This window comes from Etheostoma spectabile, chromosome 16, assembly GCF_008692095.1.
Source record: "Etheostoma spectabile isolate EspeVRDwgs_2016 chromosome 16, UIUC_Espe_1.0, whole genome shotgun sequence".
NCBI lineage: Eukaryota > Metazoa > Chordata > Actinopteri > Perciformes > Percidae > Etheostoma > Etheostoma spectabile.
In genome coordinates, this window is record NC_045748.1 from 23,448,102 (window position 1) to 23,465,578 (window position 17,477).

General features: G+C 41.3%; 1 protein-coding gene across 3 annotated transcripts in view; it reads left to right on the forward strand.

Annotated features, from left to right (window-relative positions):
• Positions 1-15,135, forward strand: part of pip5kl1 (phosphatidylinositol-4-phosphate 5-kinase-like 1) — a 31,487-nt gene extending 16,352 nt beyond the window's left edge. For 2 of the 3 annotated variants that reach the window (XM_032539248.1, XM_032539247.1), the window contains exons 2-10: positions 1,774-1,965; positions 5,904-5,954; positions 6,056-6,210; positions 6,608-6,732; positions 10,630-10,664; positions 10,759-10,814; positions 10,932-11,044; positions 12,190-12,352; positions 13,088-15,135. In XM_032539248.1, the coding sequence (XP_032395139.1) occupies positions 1,774-1,965; positions 5,904-5,954; positions 6,056-6,210; positions 6,608-6,732; positions 10,630-10,664; positions 10,759-10,814; positions 10,932-11,044; positions 12,190-12,352; positions 13,088-13,532 (1,335 nt within the window). In that variant the 3' untranslated portion in view covers positions 13,533-15,135. Of the gene's footprint in view, positions 1-1,752; positions 1,966-5,903; positions 5,955-6,055; positions 6,211-6,607; positions 6,733-10,629; positions 10,665-10,758; positions 10,815-10,931; positions 11,045-12,189; positions 12,353-13,087 lie in introns of those variants that run through there. The other variant, XM_032539246.1, reaches the window with a different exon arrangement.
• Positions 15,136-17,477: the final 2,342 nt, after the last annotated feature.

Genomic DNA, 17,477 nt, shown 5'->3' on the forward strand with positions numbered 1-17,477 from the left:
AAAAAGTTTGGGAACCACTGGTCTACAAGGTGGATCGTTTGGGGACACGGGCATGGCTAAAAGACATCGACATTGAATCTGGCCAGCATGACGTTAGCTTTCTGGCTCATAACGTTAGCCGTCTGAGCCAACATGCTCTATGAGCTGAGGGGACTATGAATATCTCCCTGTGCTAAGCGTGGAAAGTCGTATATCTAAGGTCTGTCCTATTTACTGAACAACGCTTGCATTGCAGAAGAACCTTATTGGATAGGAACGATTGTTCCAGGTATTAGTCACATCCTCAGGTGTGACCAGGGAAACGGTGTTATTGTTTACAAAAACTTTAGATTTTGGTTGTAAAGCGCAATGAATAGTCCTTAACCCTCATGTTGTCCTCGGGTTAAATTGACCCATTTTCCTAATTCAGTGTCCTTTTTAACGACCCCATTTTGAAATAGTATTGAGTAAAAGTTGACATATTCCAGTCTGTGATTATCCATCAACATCCATTCCTTTAATTTTAGTCTCAATAATTCTTAATTTCTGCTTTTCTAACTCAAACATCAGGTATAATTTCCTATAAATGAGGTTTATTGACCATAAATTCCAAAAATAACTGTAAAACTAAAGTTCATAAGTTAGTGTTACGTTGTGTTAAAAACGTCAAAAAAGTGAAAAACATTGAAAAAAGCGTCAAAAGTGTTGAAAAATGGGACAAAAAAGTAAGAAAAAGTTAAAACATCGATAAAAAGCGGCGACAAAAGTGTTGATTTTGAATTTTGACGGGAAGACAACGCAAGGGTTAAAAAATGTTATTTGGGAAATGACCATGGTATAAGCAGGTTAATTCCCTTTGAGGTGTCCACTGTCAGGAATTAATGGACTTTAGCGGCGGCAACCTCCATCCTCACAAGGGGTTAATCATATTTTGAGTTGGCGGGTGCTGACAAATTTGCGAAAGGGACATTTTTCAGCCAAAGTCAACCACCACCACGCCGCGCTGCGTCCATCGGAGCGCTTCACAAGCGGAAAAACCAAAAACAAGAATGAGATCCAAAATCCAAGAAAGATATTGTACTTTTGATGTTTGTTTCTTCATTTATTGCAGGGGTCTCAAACTCAACTTACTTGGGGGCCGCTGGAAGTAGAGTCTGGGTTTGGCTGGGCCGCATCAAGTATTCCAAAAAAACCCTCAATTTCCTCAAAAAAGGGCGCGGAACTGCCGGTGCTTTAAACCCCTAGATCTGATATGGTTGGTGCATTTCACAACAACAGACATCACATTGTCAAACCTCAGGCATTTGCCACAAAGGGTACTTAGCTAGCTTGACAACGGTTACGCCGCTGTCAGGAGACTACTACGGTAGCCCATAAGTGACATGCGCAATGACAAAAAGTTTCAGAACGCGCGGGCCGCACTTACACTTAACTTTGATGTCAAGTAGGGGGCCACAAAATATCATCCCGCGGGCCGCAATTGGCCCCCGGGCCGCGAGTTTGAGACCCATGATTTATTGTAACAAATGTCAACGTAGTTGAACATTTAAAATGTGTTTTAATGAAGAGATGTGGTAGTTGAAGGACCCCCATGAGGCTAATATGCCTCTGTGGTTTTCATAGTTACCCTGTTAAAGACTCAACTGACAGTCAGCTGTCTTTTTGTGGTTTTCATTGGCCTCTCTGGCCTCTGCTTACTCTTTGATTTCTTAGTGCTTGAGCTTTGGAAACCTCTCCCAGGGGAATGTACAGCCGTCACAAGCTTTAGGATTTATGTATTTTTCTGCACCCCAGATGGAGATGTCAGCAGCTGCAGGACACCGTCAGCGCTCGGTGAAGAGGAGGAGGTGGGGGGGTTTGAGGCAGCAGTGGATGCTTCTGGGCTTGTTTGAGATCGATCAGCAGCACGAGTTCTACGGACTGACCTGCATGATGAAGGAGGGATTGGCAGCAGCCACCCAAAACACCATCGACAATCCACCTGCAGTAAGTACTGGTCAGCGGGGGCACCATTTTAATCATCTATGCATTATGCACATTAAAATGTCAAATCTATCTATAGTATCTGAACTTAGTATTCAAATGGAAGTGTAGGTAGGGTTAGGATCATGTAAATGTGTGTGTGTGTGTGTGTGTGTGTGCAAGTTTCAAAGTAAAGGAATCCAAATTGAATACGCCAAAAAATACGTCTAATAGCTCGTAGCCTACTCCAATGAAAATAAAAAATAATATCATAGAAAGCACAAAAAAACAGGTTAACATCGTGATATTGACTAGTTCATCTTTGCCTTCATTAGTCTCACATACCCAGGATGAAAAAATAAAACTCGCAAAACAGTAACGTCGCTATTTAAATTAGCTAGACACATGGTTAAAAATAATTTGCAATTCATATTGCCGTGTGAAAATCATAATTAAAAAAACCTAATGTGTATATCATTGTTTAACAGGTTAGAACAAAATAAGTGTGCTTTACAGATGACTGATAAGCTGTAAATATGACAAACTAAATATGGGCAAGAGACAATAACAACCACAACAGAAATGAGGGAATAAACAAATAAATAAAACATGAATGCAGTAAAATTAAAATAAAATGCCAGGCTTAATTGGTTTGGTTTTAAGTTTATGTTTAAAGATATCTCAGCTGTTCTCAGATCAGCCCTTATCGAAAGACTTCTGTCCTGGTTAATTTGCCTCTGCACCACCAAAGTGAATATAAATAACTATAAAATATATAAATATATAAACTCATATGTCACTGTTGTCCAAATCCACACAGTCGACAGACAGAGACAGCATCTTGGAAGTTTGTGATCAATTCTGTATGGTGATGTAACCAAGCGGTGTCCCATTTAATAGAGGGATGTTTTCACCCCTACCCCTTACCCCTTGGTTTCTAGGGCCAAGTCAAACCGGGACGTCTGTTCACCCCAACGGTGTTTTGCTTGACTTGCTACTGATGTTGCCATGGCAAGCTAGCAAAAGATTATAATAAACGTTAAATCATGCGAGATAATTCCTTTTCTTCTTGAACGCATCCTCTGTCCATAGCGGTCACGATGAGCTGTCGAGGCCCGTCTTTGATTTCCAGTGGGAATTTGTAAAGCTAGGAGTAAAAGTATCGGTGTGTAGTCCTCCATTATTGTTGATTGTCATGACGCGTTGCTATGACAACGGAGGTACTTGCAGTCACGTTGTGACGTAGCCCTACTCTGGAAAATCCAGCTGGTTCTTAGATAACTGGCGAGTAGAACCAGCACCGAACTTGCAACAGAACCAGAACCAGAACCTGGTTAGCCTTGGTGGAAAAGACATAAATGAGGGAGAAATGAAACGTTGGTGTTTAGCCCAGATTATGAGAAGCAGATCTGACATACCCCACCCGTCGTCAGACACCGCCTACCAAGAGCCTGGGTCTGTCCCAAAGGGCGGTTTTTCCTCCCCACTGTCGCACTGTGTCTTGCTCTGGAGGAAACTACTAGACCTGTTGGGTCTTTGTAAATTCTGGAGTGTGGTCTAGACCTACTCTATCTGTAAAGTGTCTCGATATAACTCTTGTTATGAATTGATACTATAAATAAAATTGAATTGAATTGAATTAAAAGGTTTCGTGACATCCAGCCACTAATATCTAAAATACATTTTAAAGAGCTCCAACTGGTATTTGGATGCTGTCCTCCTTCATGTGAAAAGGCCACAGCTGAAAGGGAATCCCCTTCTGAACAAGGCCTTAACAGAAACAGTGGTATGCAATGTCCTGCTGCTGCTGAATGAACAGTCCCGGAGCGGTTCGACACACGGCCGTGTGCTGCCGCTGCTTAACCCTAATCCCAGTCAAACACACTGCTGACTCAGCAGGCTGATGCATAACTGCCCTGGCTGTTGTGTTGTCTCTGCAACAGGGACGGACTGGGGCTAAAAAAACAGCCCTGGACTTTCTCCCAAATGGGCCCATCATCCGGCCATTCGCCTCTAGCCGGGCCCGACAGACACTAGCCAGGATGTCCTGATACTATGCCACAATACTGTATCGGACAAGGTACTCACTGCAAGTAACATCTCCAAACCAATGCCGATAATTGTGCAAAAAATGCCATTTTATATGCATTGAAAATGAAATACAAATAATGAAATTTCACTGGCTACACAAACTTACCCAAAATTATACAAACTTGTAATTATTAAACAGTACATAGTATTACTGATAACACTTTCAGAGATAAAGTAGGCAACTTGCTGTACCTTAACATGGGATGGGAACATTAGATATTTTGTAGGCCTACACCAACACTACACTGAGTGTTAGTAACTATATACTATAACTTATAATTATTCAAATATAATGTAAGCAAATTTAATGTTGGGGATGTAAAAATGTTTCTTGAGAAGGGTACTATTCTCAGCAACTCTGTCGATTATGAGGTCTTTGTCAAGGGACATGAGGATGTCTTTCTCTGTGTCCATTAACAGGAATATTGATGCAGGTGTTTTCTGCTCCTTAACCCTTGTGTTGTCCCCGGGTCAAATTGACCCGTTTTATATCAGAAATTTGGATTTCTTTCAACCAAATTGTCCGAAAATAACATGGATGATTCCATACAACATTCTTCAGGTAAAATTACTTATTACTTTAATTGAATTTTTGGGTGTTTTATTTAATCTTATAGCATTTCAATTCTTTTTTTTTTTTTGTTCATGGTTTCAAACCAGTATCCGGACTAAACTTTTACATTTACACATCTGTGATCCACTCAACATCCTCAGATCTTAACTATTAGTCAAAATAATTCATAATTTCTGCCTTTTTTTAACTAAAAACATATGTATAATTTGATATAAATGAGGATCGTTGACCATGCATTCCAAGAATAAGTGTTATTAAACCAGCTCAGGGTTTTTTTAAAGTGCCGAAAGCTGGAAAAAGTGACAAAAAAATTGGAAAAGCACAAAAAGGGACAAGTTCACGGTTAACGGGAAGACAACACAAGGGTTAAGTGATTCTTAATGAAATGACTAGGCCCTGTGAAACCTCCAAAACCACCACGAGGTCTTTGCCAGTTCATCAATAATAAACCCAAATATGGAAGACAAGGATGAATTGCACTCTAATGGACGGACTTTTTGGTAAAACTCTCAATTAAATTTGGTGAATAATTTTGCCCCCTTCCCTGTTACTTGGCATGTTTAGAGTACCTGTGCATTCCTGAAGTTTTACCATTTAATTCAATACCAAAGTCTACATCCTAGCAGCAAAACTGACCTCACTACGACCAAGGTTGAAATCGCAGTCAACCCGCGATTTATTTCTAACGCGTTTTAATGTTTTGAATGACCCTTTTTGTAGAAATTATTAGTTTGACAGCAGCAAATGGCATTATACTTTTCATAATCACGATGCACGCCCATGCTATGACCGTGCAATTCGCTAAGATAGGGATAAAGGCAGCCTGCTCCTGGTGCTTACCAGGACCTCTTGCTGATGTGAAATTAACTCAGCTGTCTGTCCCTCATCATGTCCCTCTGTAAGCTTTTTGTCCCTAGGGACTTGGCCCTCTTTTCTATACATTTTTCCCATCCACCAATTTCTACTAGCCATAGTCACGTCTAATGATGTAGTCCTATAGACTGGGTAGGGTAAACCCAGCGATTTGATTCGCCTTGCAGTAGGCCTACTCTTCTTCTTCTGTTTTTTTTTTTTACACGTAAAGTGCTCGTATTGTCGGTTGTTAACATCGCTTTATAAGACTTTATTTGTGCCGTTGGCCGTCGGTCGGTCGGCCGTTCTGTACTTTTTCCGAACCCAGATTGTCACTCCGTCCCTGGGAACAACTGCCCTAATCTGACATGAATGAATATGAATACATAATGAATATTAGCCCTTCTTGTCCTCAGTGACATCTTTCCTCTTTCTCCCTCTCTAGAATGAGCTGCCAGATGATGACTTCAGATTAAAGGTCACTCAGATTCATAAGGTTGGTGGTTGTTTCAATAGGACTCAAATTAAGTTACTGCGTTGAATGCTTCCACTTGCATATTTAGTTGGATGTGTGTGTTTGTTTTTCTGTGTGTGTAGGATTTTACAATGGAGACGTTTGCAGGCCCGGTGTTTTCCAGACTGCGTGGCACTTTGGGAATGACAGAGCAGGAATATCAGCAGGCTCTCTGCTCCGAAAACTGCTACCTCCAGTTCATTAGCAACTCCAAGAGCAAGGCCGACTTCTTCCTGACGTGAGCCCTCACACACACACACACTAACTACTTACCCTAACCCCAACCCACCAATTCACTCTCACACATGATCATTCCTCATTTGATAATTTGTTTTAGATTGAAATTATATTAGCCCTAAATGTTTCTCTAACCATACTTCTAAACCTAACCCCAACTGTAACCTTAGCCCTAAACCTTACACATTACACAGGTGTACTCAGGTTCAACAATTTAAGAAAGCTGCTGTTGCAGCTCAAAGCTAAATGACAAATGTAATGACTACCTCCAGCCTTTTGTCTTACAAATTTGCCAAAACCTAGAATCAAACCGTCTTTTCATTAAAATGGTCAGAGTGTGGTTTGCTTTATTATTGATGAAATAGAGATCTTCTTACTCTGTGCTTTTGAACTTCTAGGAATGATAAGCGCTTCTTTTTGAAGACCCAGAACAAAAGGGAAATCAAATTTCTTCTGTCCAACTTGAAGATCTACATGGAACATCTGAGGAAATACCCCCATTCGTTGCTGGTCAAGTTCCTAGGTACACACATCACACACTTCCACACAATGACAAATTGTATTTGGCCAAGATATCTAAATGGAATGTAATGTGGGTTTTAAGGGTTTTCAATATAGTATGTCAGTCAAGTCCCCCCTCCCCCATGAGACAAGAATGAAATATATGTATATTTTGCCCATAAAATAAAGTAATTATTTATAGAATTTGCGGAAATAAGGTCAAGTGTCCGGAATATCGTGAATTATCTGTAGTGTCTGGAATACAGTCACCCTACGTTATCTTCTTTCTTTTCAACAGGGGCACACTGATGTCCCACAACTGTTACAGTGGGGTTCGAAAGTTTGGGCACCCCAGGTAATAATTTGTATTAATGTGCATAAAGAAGGCAAGAAAAGATGGATAAATCTCCAAAAGGCATCAAATGACAGATTAGACATTCGTATAATATGTCACAAAAAGTTAGATTTTATTTCCATCATTTACACTTTCAAAATAAAAGAAAACAAGCACCATGGCTTCTTCTAAGCAGTTGTCTAGAAAACTGAAACTGAAAATAGTTGACGCTCACAAAGCCGGAGAAGGCTAGAAGAAGATAGCAAAGGGTTTTCAGATGCCAATATCCTCTGTTCGGATTGTATTTAAGAAATGGCCGTCATCAGGAACAGTGGAAGTTAAAGAAAGATCTGGAAGACCAAGAAAAATATCAGACAGAACAGCTCGCAGGATTGGGAGAAAAGCAAGTCCAGACCCACGTTAGACTGCACGATCCATCAGAAAGACCCGGAGACACTGGAGTTGGGCTACACCATTCCACTATAAAGAGATACTTGTACAGATATGGTCTTCATGGAAGAGTCATCAGAAGAAAACCTCTTCTACGTCCTCACCTCAAAAATCAGCATTTGAAGTTTGCAAATGAACATATAGACAAGCCTGATGCATTGTGGGAACAAGTTCTGTGGACCGATGAGGTTAAAATAGAACTTTTTGGCCGCAATGAGCAAAGGCACGTTTGGAGAAGAAAGGGCGCAGAATTTAATGAAAAGAACCTCTGTCCAACTGTTAAGCATTGGGGGGGGGGGGAATCAATCATGCTTTGGGGTTTTATTGCAGCCAGTGGCACAGGGAACATTTCACGAGTAGAAGGAAAAATGGATTCAATAAAATTTTAGGAAATTTTGGACGCTAACTTGATGCCATCTGTGAAAAAGCTGAAGTTGAAGAAAGGATGGCTTCTACAAATGGATAATGATCCTAAACACACCTCAAAATCCACGGTGGATAACATCAAGAGGCGTAAACTGAAGGTTTTGCCATGGCCTTCACAATCTTCTGATCTCAACATAATTGAAAATCTGAATTGAAAAGACTCTTAAAGAAGCGTTTCCAAGTTGTGATACTTACCAAGGGGGGGGGGGTGTACAAGGTAGTAATTCTGCAGGGTGCCCAAACTTTTGCCGACGCCATTGTTTTGTTTTCTGTTATTTTGAAAGTGTAGATGATGGAAATAAAATCTAACTTTTTGTGGCATATTATACGAATGTCTAATCTGTCATTTGATGCCTTTTGGAGATTTTTCCATCTATTTTTGGCTTCTTTTTGCATATCAATACAAATTTTTACCTGGGGTGCCCAAACGTTCAAACCCCACCGTGTATATCTCTTATATACCTCTTCCCCAGTCCCCAGCGTATGGATTTTTGGAAAGAAAATCCAAACCAAGTAGTCTGAGTGGATTCTGAACATGGAACACGTGTTGCCATGACACTGGACCAAGGCTAAAGGTCACAGAGATGGTGCCCAACGCATCCAACCTTTGTTTATTGACAGCCAGAGAGTCAATATATTCCTTTGTTACTGTACATAAAACAGCACTGATGAGCGACACAGAGGCCCCTGACTCCACCAGCATAGTGACCTCTGTGGTTTCCACTACACCACTCATATACAGTATGATGTAGTCAGACTGCTGCCTGATCAGTCCAGAAAGCGACCACCATAACTCCTCTGCTCATCCTCCTGCCGAGCACGCCATCTTGTTGCCCTGGGCGAAGAGGACCCCCCAGTTGAGCACTAACGGTCCTGATGTTTAACAGGAAAGGCCCTCAGTCAGGAGCGACCCCTCTGTGTGTCACAATGGCACCCAGGCATTTACAGCAAGCCCAGGAGTGTAAACTCTGTGAACTGTGAAACCTCCTGATTTAAGGCTCTGATTCTCCTCTCATTAATACTTTTATCTCCATTCTTGACCCATACACATCAGTGAGTGTGTCGGGAGGCTGCCCTCTAGAGGCTGCCATCATTGGACACCGACTGCTCTGTGCTGACAGAGTCCATCCTCAGAACCTCACTGGCATTCTCACCTTGCTCCGCTGCTCAGAGCATCCTCAGTCGGTAGCCCCATGCTGTCAGTGCTGGGTCCAGGACAGGGAGAGAGCGACGAAACTTATTCCTCTGTGTAACACTTCTGTAATCAGGGAAAGCTTCATGAGCAGCCTGGAATTTTTAGCAGTGTACACCTAAAAGCTTTCATGGGGAGCATGTGGGAAAGCAGATAGACTGGCTTTGAAATGGTCAACTATTTCTCCCCAGAAGCCTGCTTAACCCCCTCTTTAACTGCTGTATTTTCAGACTTTACTACACTGATTGCACTGAGTGGATAGACAAAGCATTCATTTTCAACACTGTTAAAGTGACTATATATAACTTTTTAATGTTTCTGAAGCACTCAGTCATTTTTAATACTATGGTATTGTAACAAACAAGACTAACAGTGAAAAGAACCCTATTTTTATTTAGTTTTTTGCAGGGCTGTAGTACTCGAGTCCGGTCTTGGACTCGAGTCCGGACTCAAGACCGTTTTTCTATTGTCTCGGACTTGTCTCGGACTCGCTAGTATTTGGACTTGTCTGGGTCTCGGCCACTGGTCTTGCCCATTATGGCTTTTGGTCTCAACCGAGTCCAGGTGTCTTTATTGTGTTGATAATAATATTGGAGTGAAAGTAAAACCCAAAAGTATTGTCTTGATACTGTCATGCAGAAGACCTTTTTTCCACTGGTGATAACGTGACTCACACTCAGGCGGGCTTGTAATTCAAAACCAAAATACTAAAAACCAAAATAACTTACATCCTCCATCCACTCATGCGGACGTTTAATCCCTTTTACTTTGTGTTTGCATTGGCCAACTATTTTCTTTCCTCTTGTCCCTCTGTAAAGTCACTTGTGTTAAGCATTCATGAATGCATTATATTAATCTAAGTTATTACTGCGTTGGTTGCTACAACAATCTCTTAATGCTTCGGCTTGTGACGCAGTGACAGTGATGCCCAGTTTAGAGATAAGATACATCCAAAGTTGGCTAATTTACCATACGCAACACTTGAAATGCAACGATGCATCTGAAATATATTCTCTTATTGTAAATGTTCTGTCAGAGCAAAATATTCATCACAACTATACAACCTCCCTGTATTCTAACTCATTGGGTAATAAAGCACTGGGATGAAAAGACCTTTACGACAGCAGGTGGGGTAAAAACACTTCCATTTTTATCCAAAGCAGCTGCAAGAATCAACACAAACTGAAAGTTACACATGGCCACTTTAAAACATGGGGACAGTGGGGAAGGGGGGGATTATGTGTAATGGGAAAAGAATTGCTTGTAGTGACTAACTGCCGGAGAACTGTCACCCGATTCCCTTCAGCAGCATTTGGCAGCTAAAGAGCCAGAGACCAAGAGACCAATAACATTTTGGACTTAACATTCATTGAATGGCTGGAAACAATTGTGAAATGAATGCTAATGTGACTGTGTCTAAGTGTCCGCCAACATGCTCGCCATAACAACTTAATAATATGACAATATGCCAAATAACATGTTGCATAGGACTGAGTGATTTCTCATTATTTTTCAAGGTGTTCACAGGATCAAAATCCCACACAGGCGGAAGGTACAGATCAAATTTTATAACTGTTCTAGTTATAATTAATGGATATAACAAGGCATTATATAGCTCTTTTGCTTTTTTCACTTGTCCTTTGCAGAAATACTTCATTGTTATGCAAAGCGTGTTTTATCCTGATGATCGAATCAATGCCAGGTAAGCTTGATTCGCTTGCCCCCCAAATCACAAAGTATTATTGCTACTTTGTGTTAACACACAGAAACAGACTGTGCGGCCTCACTGTGTGGTCTGATGTGTGTTTTGTATTGCCAGGTACGACATTAAGGGCTGTGAGGTGAGCCGTTGGACGGAGCCTGCGCCAGAGGGAAGCCAGATCATCGTGGTTCTCAAAGACCTCAACTTTGAAGGCCAGTCCATCACTCTGGGTAAGGAAACAGAATGGGATGTGTATGTGTGCTGGGAATCAGGTGAAGCAGTGTAATAACACAGGTAGCAGAGTTGCACCCCCTTCAGGCCAACCAGCATATGGTTTCTAACACTGTGCCAAAATGCATTCTTCTATCTCAGGGTTTAGCAACCTTGTGCTAGCTCAACCAGTGGCGCACTAGCATTAGTTTGCAAGAAAGATTTTAGGAAATGATCCCATCTACATGCCAAATGACTTCTTTCACAGCCGTTCACAGTGGTATTTTTAAAACGTTTTCCCTATCCGTATTCAGCAAATACCTGCCTTCTAGGATTGGCTAGTTCTTTAGAGCAGGGGTTCCCAAAACTTTCAGCCCACGACCCCCAAAGTAACAAGTGACTTGCGACCCCCCCACCATAAACGTGTATAAACATTTTGCGCAACGCACTATAGACGTATCCAAACACGAGCATACTGACAACACAAAATTAATGTTGCAATGACCTCAGGGGTCAGAGTGGTCAAAGAAAATCAAAAGAGCTGTTCCCTTTTTATTTATTTGCTTGGTTTTATTTTAAATTTTGCCATTAGTTTTATCTTGTGTTAAAATCACGGCTAACATTTGCTATTTCAAATCATTTTTTAAATATTTATTTTATTTCTGGAAATCAACTTGCGACCCCCCCCTCTCTGGCTCGCGACCCCCCTGTGGGTCCCGACCCCCAATTTGGGAATCACTGCTTTAGAGAATGCAGCCAGAAAAAAAAAAAATAACACTGCTGCCTTCTTTTGTCCACAACTCAGATAGAAGCTGGAATCAAATAATGTGTTCCTTTTATTTTGTAAATAAAATGACTAAAAGCAATTCATTAATTATTGAAATAGTGGACGATTCATTTAATAGTTGACTTATCGATTCATCTATGCAGCTCTAGGTATGGAACACTGATTAACAAGAACATTTTGAAATGGCACTTTATATTGAAAAGGTTGCCGAACCCAAATGAACCATGTCTAAGTCAATCTAACTAAAAAAAAAACTAAAAAACAATGCCAATGGTGTGTGGAAATGCTAGTGGTAATATCCACATGTACACGTTAGCTGTGTATTTCTGTAGAGCCCTGTTTGGGTTGTCATGTAATGTGGTGTGTGTATGTGTGCAGACCAGCAGCGTCCCTGGCTCTTGCGGCAGGTGGAGATCGACACACACTTCCTCCGGAGGCTCAACGTGTTGGACTACAGTCTCCTCGTGGCCCATCAGCCCTTACACCACGACGAACGCCACCAGAGTCTCTCCTTCGCCACTCTAATTATGAGAACCAAAAAGTCAGGGTCTCGACATTTCTTGACAGGGTTTCATAAGTTATAAATAGCTATGTTGATCATCAATATGTTAATCATTTAGCCCTAACTCGCTCTATCTCTTAAAAAAAAAGTCTTGGTTTGCCAGACCCTTAGTATTATTATTGCACAATAGATGAATAGACGATGTAATGCTGTCTAGATAGAGCAGGACATTTTACAACACATATGGCGTTTTTCCACTGCAAGGTACCTCCTCGACTTGCCTTGCCTTTTTTGGTTTTCCATTACAAAAACAAGTCCTGCTAACAGGTAGTTTTTTTAGTACCACCTCAGCGATACCAAAAGGTGACGTGAAAACCTGCAGACTACCGATTGGTCGGAGAGAATCATCACCATTCATCATTGCTAGCCACAGACGGGGGGGGGGGGGGGGGGGGGGGGGGGGGGGGTGTCCTGAACAAACCCGCAGTGTCAGCTTCTTTTGAAACTAAAATTGCCTTCTGGCTGTGGTAAACAGCCCCAGAATCAAAACACACTTTCAACAATCTGTGTGCGTGTGTGTGACGCGTTAGGTCGCGGCAGTTTCCTGCTAGGACGACCAGCCACGCTCACCTTACGCATGAGGCGTTACTCAATCTGCAGGAGGACGGGGCACCGCGGTCGAGTCGAGCAAGTGTTGGAAAAACGCCAATAGTGGCTACATCCAGAAACTGTTGTAACTCATACTCATTCTCCTCCATGTGACTCTCATTTTAGATCCGTGAATGCAGGCTCCAGCCCTGTCCACACAGGCACAGCTGCTGTGCCTGGGTCAGTCCCAGAAGATGACTCCACCTTACTGTTGTGTAATACAGAGAGCTGCAGTTTCAAGCAATCAAAAGTAGAAGTTGCATCAAGTGGTGGCACACCTCAAATTTACACAGAGCATCCAAGGCCAGGCAGTGACGCAGCTGCGTTGCCAGACTTCCAGGCCCAAAACCGACGATTGCTGCCCAATTTCAAGAATCCTCTGCATGTCATCGATGGGCCCGAGCAGCGCTACTTCATCGGCATCATTGACATTTTTACAGTTTACAGTTTTAAGAAGAGGCTGGAGCATTTGTGGAAGAGGCTGAGGCATCCAGGCCGATCCTTCTCCACCGTCAGCCCACAGACTTACTGCCTCAGGCTCTGTCGCTGGGTACAGGACCACACTAAGTAGGCCCTGGATGAGTGGTAGAGACTGAACCGCCCCCACCAACTCTCAATGAGCATGTCTAAACAACTCTAAAGTCGACGAGTCCACACACATGCACACATTATGAAACAAGTTTACCTACATGTGTTCCATGGTTCCACTCCTTTTATTTTTCCACATGCTCAAAATACATCTATGGCATTATGAGCACAGAGAAATTTTTTAGAGAAATTATTAGGACATTGAGACAAGACAAGTTTCATTTGAACATACAAAAAATGATTTTCTATTTCCAAAATGAATTGGTGTGTTTTCTTTGCTGCAGCAGACATATAACAAATAGTTCCTTTTGTAAAACAGCTAAATAAACAAGACAAATTACAAATGCGTTTCGTTTCCAACTTTAAGAATTTGGTTCCTGTTCTTCTCCAGTGACCAGTTATCCTAAATGAAATCTGACAAAGACCTAAATTAAGACTCCAATTTTCCGCTTGGCTAAAATTATGAAAGCGTATACGGTAGTTGGGATGCTGATAGAGCAAGCAAGCAAGCAATTTAACCCTCATGTTGTCCTTGGGTCAAATTGACCCGTTTCCAGTTAATTTTTTATTTCTCTTTGTCACAAAAAATGGGCCGTTGAAATGAGACATTAAAAACATCAAAAACCTTTGGGGGAAAAAACACCAAAAAACGTCAAAAATAAGCACCCAAAACATTGGAAAAAGTGCCAAAAATGTTGGAAAAAGTGATACTCTAATTGACCATGGTTGACAAGAAGACAACACAAGGGAAAATGAGTCAAATTAATATTGTGAGTTTTTGTGGACAACAGAAAACCTGCAATCATATTTATTTTTTTATGAGCACAGAATCTATTTTTGTTTGCTCAAAGTTTTCGCAATGTGTCATTGTGTGCTCATACGGTACATTTGAAACAAATGGAATTCCATAGCTGGCATATTTTTCTGTCAGAGCAGGGGTTTTTCCAAATACTGATCCAAACATGCCCGGTGTGATGCAATATAAAGAGGGTAGGGAGCTCCTCGCTTTAAAAAATATTGCTTATAATGTGCCGTTGTAAAGAAAATCTTAAAAAAACAACATCAACTAGGCTTCAGCTACATGCACGCTGTATGTGTGCCTTCATGTACTTTGGAACGCTATTTAATGGTCTTCAAGGGTTATTCAAGGGTTAATATTGTACCTTCTTTCTTTGCAAGCAAAGAGTATCCTGAAGAAAAAGGATTGGCAGAACTGATGTTCCAGAGGTTGTAGCATCGTGACAAAGTCCTTTTAGTATATTTTAATTTTTCCAGGCGTGTGCAATGGAAATAATTACAATGCTGCCTGGTAACATGTATTTTATTGCCCAGAAATCTTTCAGTTTAGTATTTCTTGCTTTGACCTTCTGTGTGTTTATTATACAGTTCTATTGGATACAACTGCAAAAACCTCCATCTTGAATTTTTATTATTTGTCATTTTGACATGGTCTTATGGTCAAACTTGGATTCTCCCCTGAAATTCAGCAGTGCCTCGGTAGAATATGTCACTTGGTGAGAATTTACCTTTGGCCTAGAAATGCTACGACGAAGACAACAACCTTAATTAAAACATTTCGTTTGCTTCACTGACCAGTACGATTTTTATGCGCATGTATGAATGTCTGAATACAACGAATGAAACTGTGATAATACTCTGAAGCTGCAAATCAGGTTTTGTTGATGCCACCAACTTGCACTTGTCACCCAGCTTTAGAGAACTCTGTGCTTGCTATTTCACTTTTACACGATAGCTATTTCCCTTTATGTCTGAAACTATTGGGTCAGGTATAGCTGGAACCTTTGCTTAATGGATAAATGGCATGGATGAGCTAATTTGTTTGTTTCTTGCCCTTTCACTTTCGTGTTTTCTCTACTCACGCTGACATCACATCCACTGATGAGTCAACCTGGCACAGATTGTTTGGTGTCAAGACTTAGCGAGGAATTCCCGAACAAGGGGGGTGTCTTCAAGAAAGAGTAGGCTATGACTAAACAACCCTTGTGAAATCTATTTATGTAAAACTACATGAGTAAAACAACAACAAGTGTACATTACTTAGTGTATGTTACATCATCAATGGTGCAAGAAATCATTTCTAAATAGAAAACACACCCTCCTGTTGTCCTCGGGTCAAATTTGACCCCTTTAAAAAAGATCTATATCTGAAAGATGGGTTTCTTTTTAAAATTCACCACAAAAAATGGATTTGATTCCATGCAACGCTCTTTGCAAATACAACCGATCACTTTCATTCCTCTGATCTTAACTATTAGTCAAAATAATTCATAATTTCTTTCAAGTTCAAAGAGTCTTTATTATCCCCGAGGGGCAATTTGTTGTGCAGCAGCATGTAACACACATACATCTAGAAACAACATAAATACGTACTACACGGAAGACCACACCTCACATTGACTTATTAAAAAAGCCTATAGCGGCTGGGACAGAAGAGTTTTTGTGTCTGTTTGTCCTGCATTTAGGCTTCAGACTGAATCTGGGGCCAGACGGCAACAAGATGAAGCAGCTGTTCAGGGGGGGACTGGGGTCGGCCAGGACTGACTGGGCCTTTTTCAGGGACCTTGTTTCATAGACAGAGTTTAGTCAGAGGGTTGTGGAAAATCTTGCCACACACCTTAACTATATATGTATCTTTTGTTTTTGAGGAAAAGGATTCCGGTGTGGACACAAAACGGTTATGAGAACACCGGCCAAATTTATTTAAGTGCACAGGGGAAGCCAAAGGGTCGGGGAGGTAGCGGGGAATTGGGAGCTGAACCGGAATATTTAACTGCCTGAGTAGTTGATGATTAATGAGTCACAAGTGCCGAGAGCTGGAGGTGGTGATGAGCAAGGACCGGACACACACACACGCGCGCGCACGCACACACACACACAGGACTAGACAGACAAGACTGACAGAGACAGCAGGGGAGGGAAGGGAAAAACTGGGAAAACACAAGGGAGGGAGGAGAGGGTGAAGCCAAACCATAACATTTTCAACTCAAATATTAGGTATAATTCTATATAAATGAGGGTTATTGACCAAGAATTCCAAAAAGTACTGTAAAACTATAGTGGTAGTCAACTTGTTGTCCGTTTTTGACCCGGGAGGACAACACAAGGGTCAATCATTTGATTTGTACATTATGTTTGTGTAATTGTGCAGTTTACGCAATTATATATTTTGGAAAAAGGTCTTATTGAAAACATTGCCTAAAACTGACAACAATGAGAAAAGCTACTACTAAAGGCAAGAGAATTATGTTTGGATAGTGTTACATCCCTGCTCCGAGGCTGCGACAAAAAACAGAGAGAACACAGGGGTAGGCTACCAAAGGATACTATGTATTATTCTTTTTACAACCAACGTAATAATCAAAAAGGAAACAACAACATTTGAACAATATAGCTTAATAAGCAACCCAAAATGAAACCTGCAGCCACTGTCACGCCGAAGGCATGCCCACGCCCTGAGGAAGTGAACCGCTTGTCAAGACACAATGTGAGTCCCTACGAGACGCGAGTCGCGCATGTGTAGAAATATGTTGGTCCTATACACGCTAAAAGTCTTGCTTTTTTAAATGGAGTTTGGTTTAGCGCTAGCGACTCCAGAGCTCTTTCTGGTTAAACAGAAAGGTCTCAAAGAGGTTTTAAAGGTCTGTCTCTTTAGAAATACTTTCCATAATGTTGTCAGACATTTAGAATATTGATCTGAGCCGGTCAGCAACAAAACGAGGTAAACACAAGCTGGACCACTTCCCCATTGACTTCCATTGTTAGCTCGTATGGCCGCTGTCGACTGCACCAATCTCTCTTAATAATGGACCAATGTCAAAGATTGTTGTTCCCCTCAGTCACCTAGACCCAAAACACATAGAAATAAACATACAAAAAAGAAAAGTTACCCTTTAAAGCCCCCCCCCCC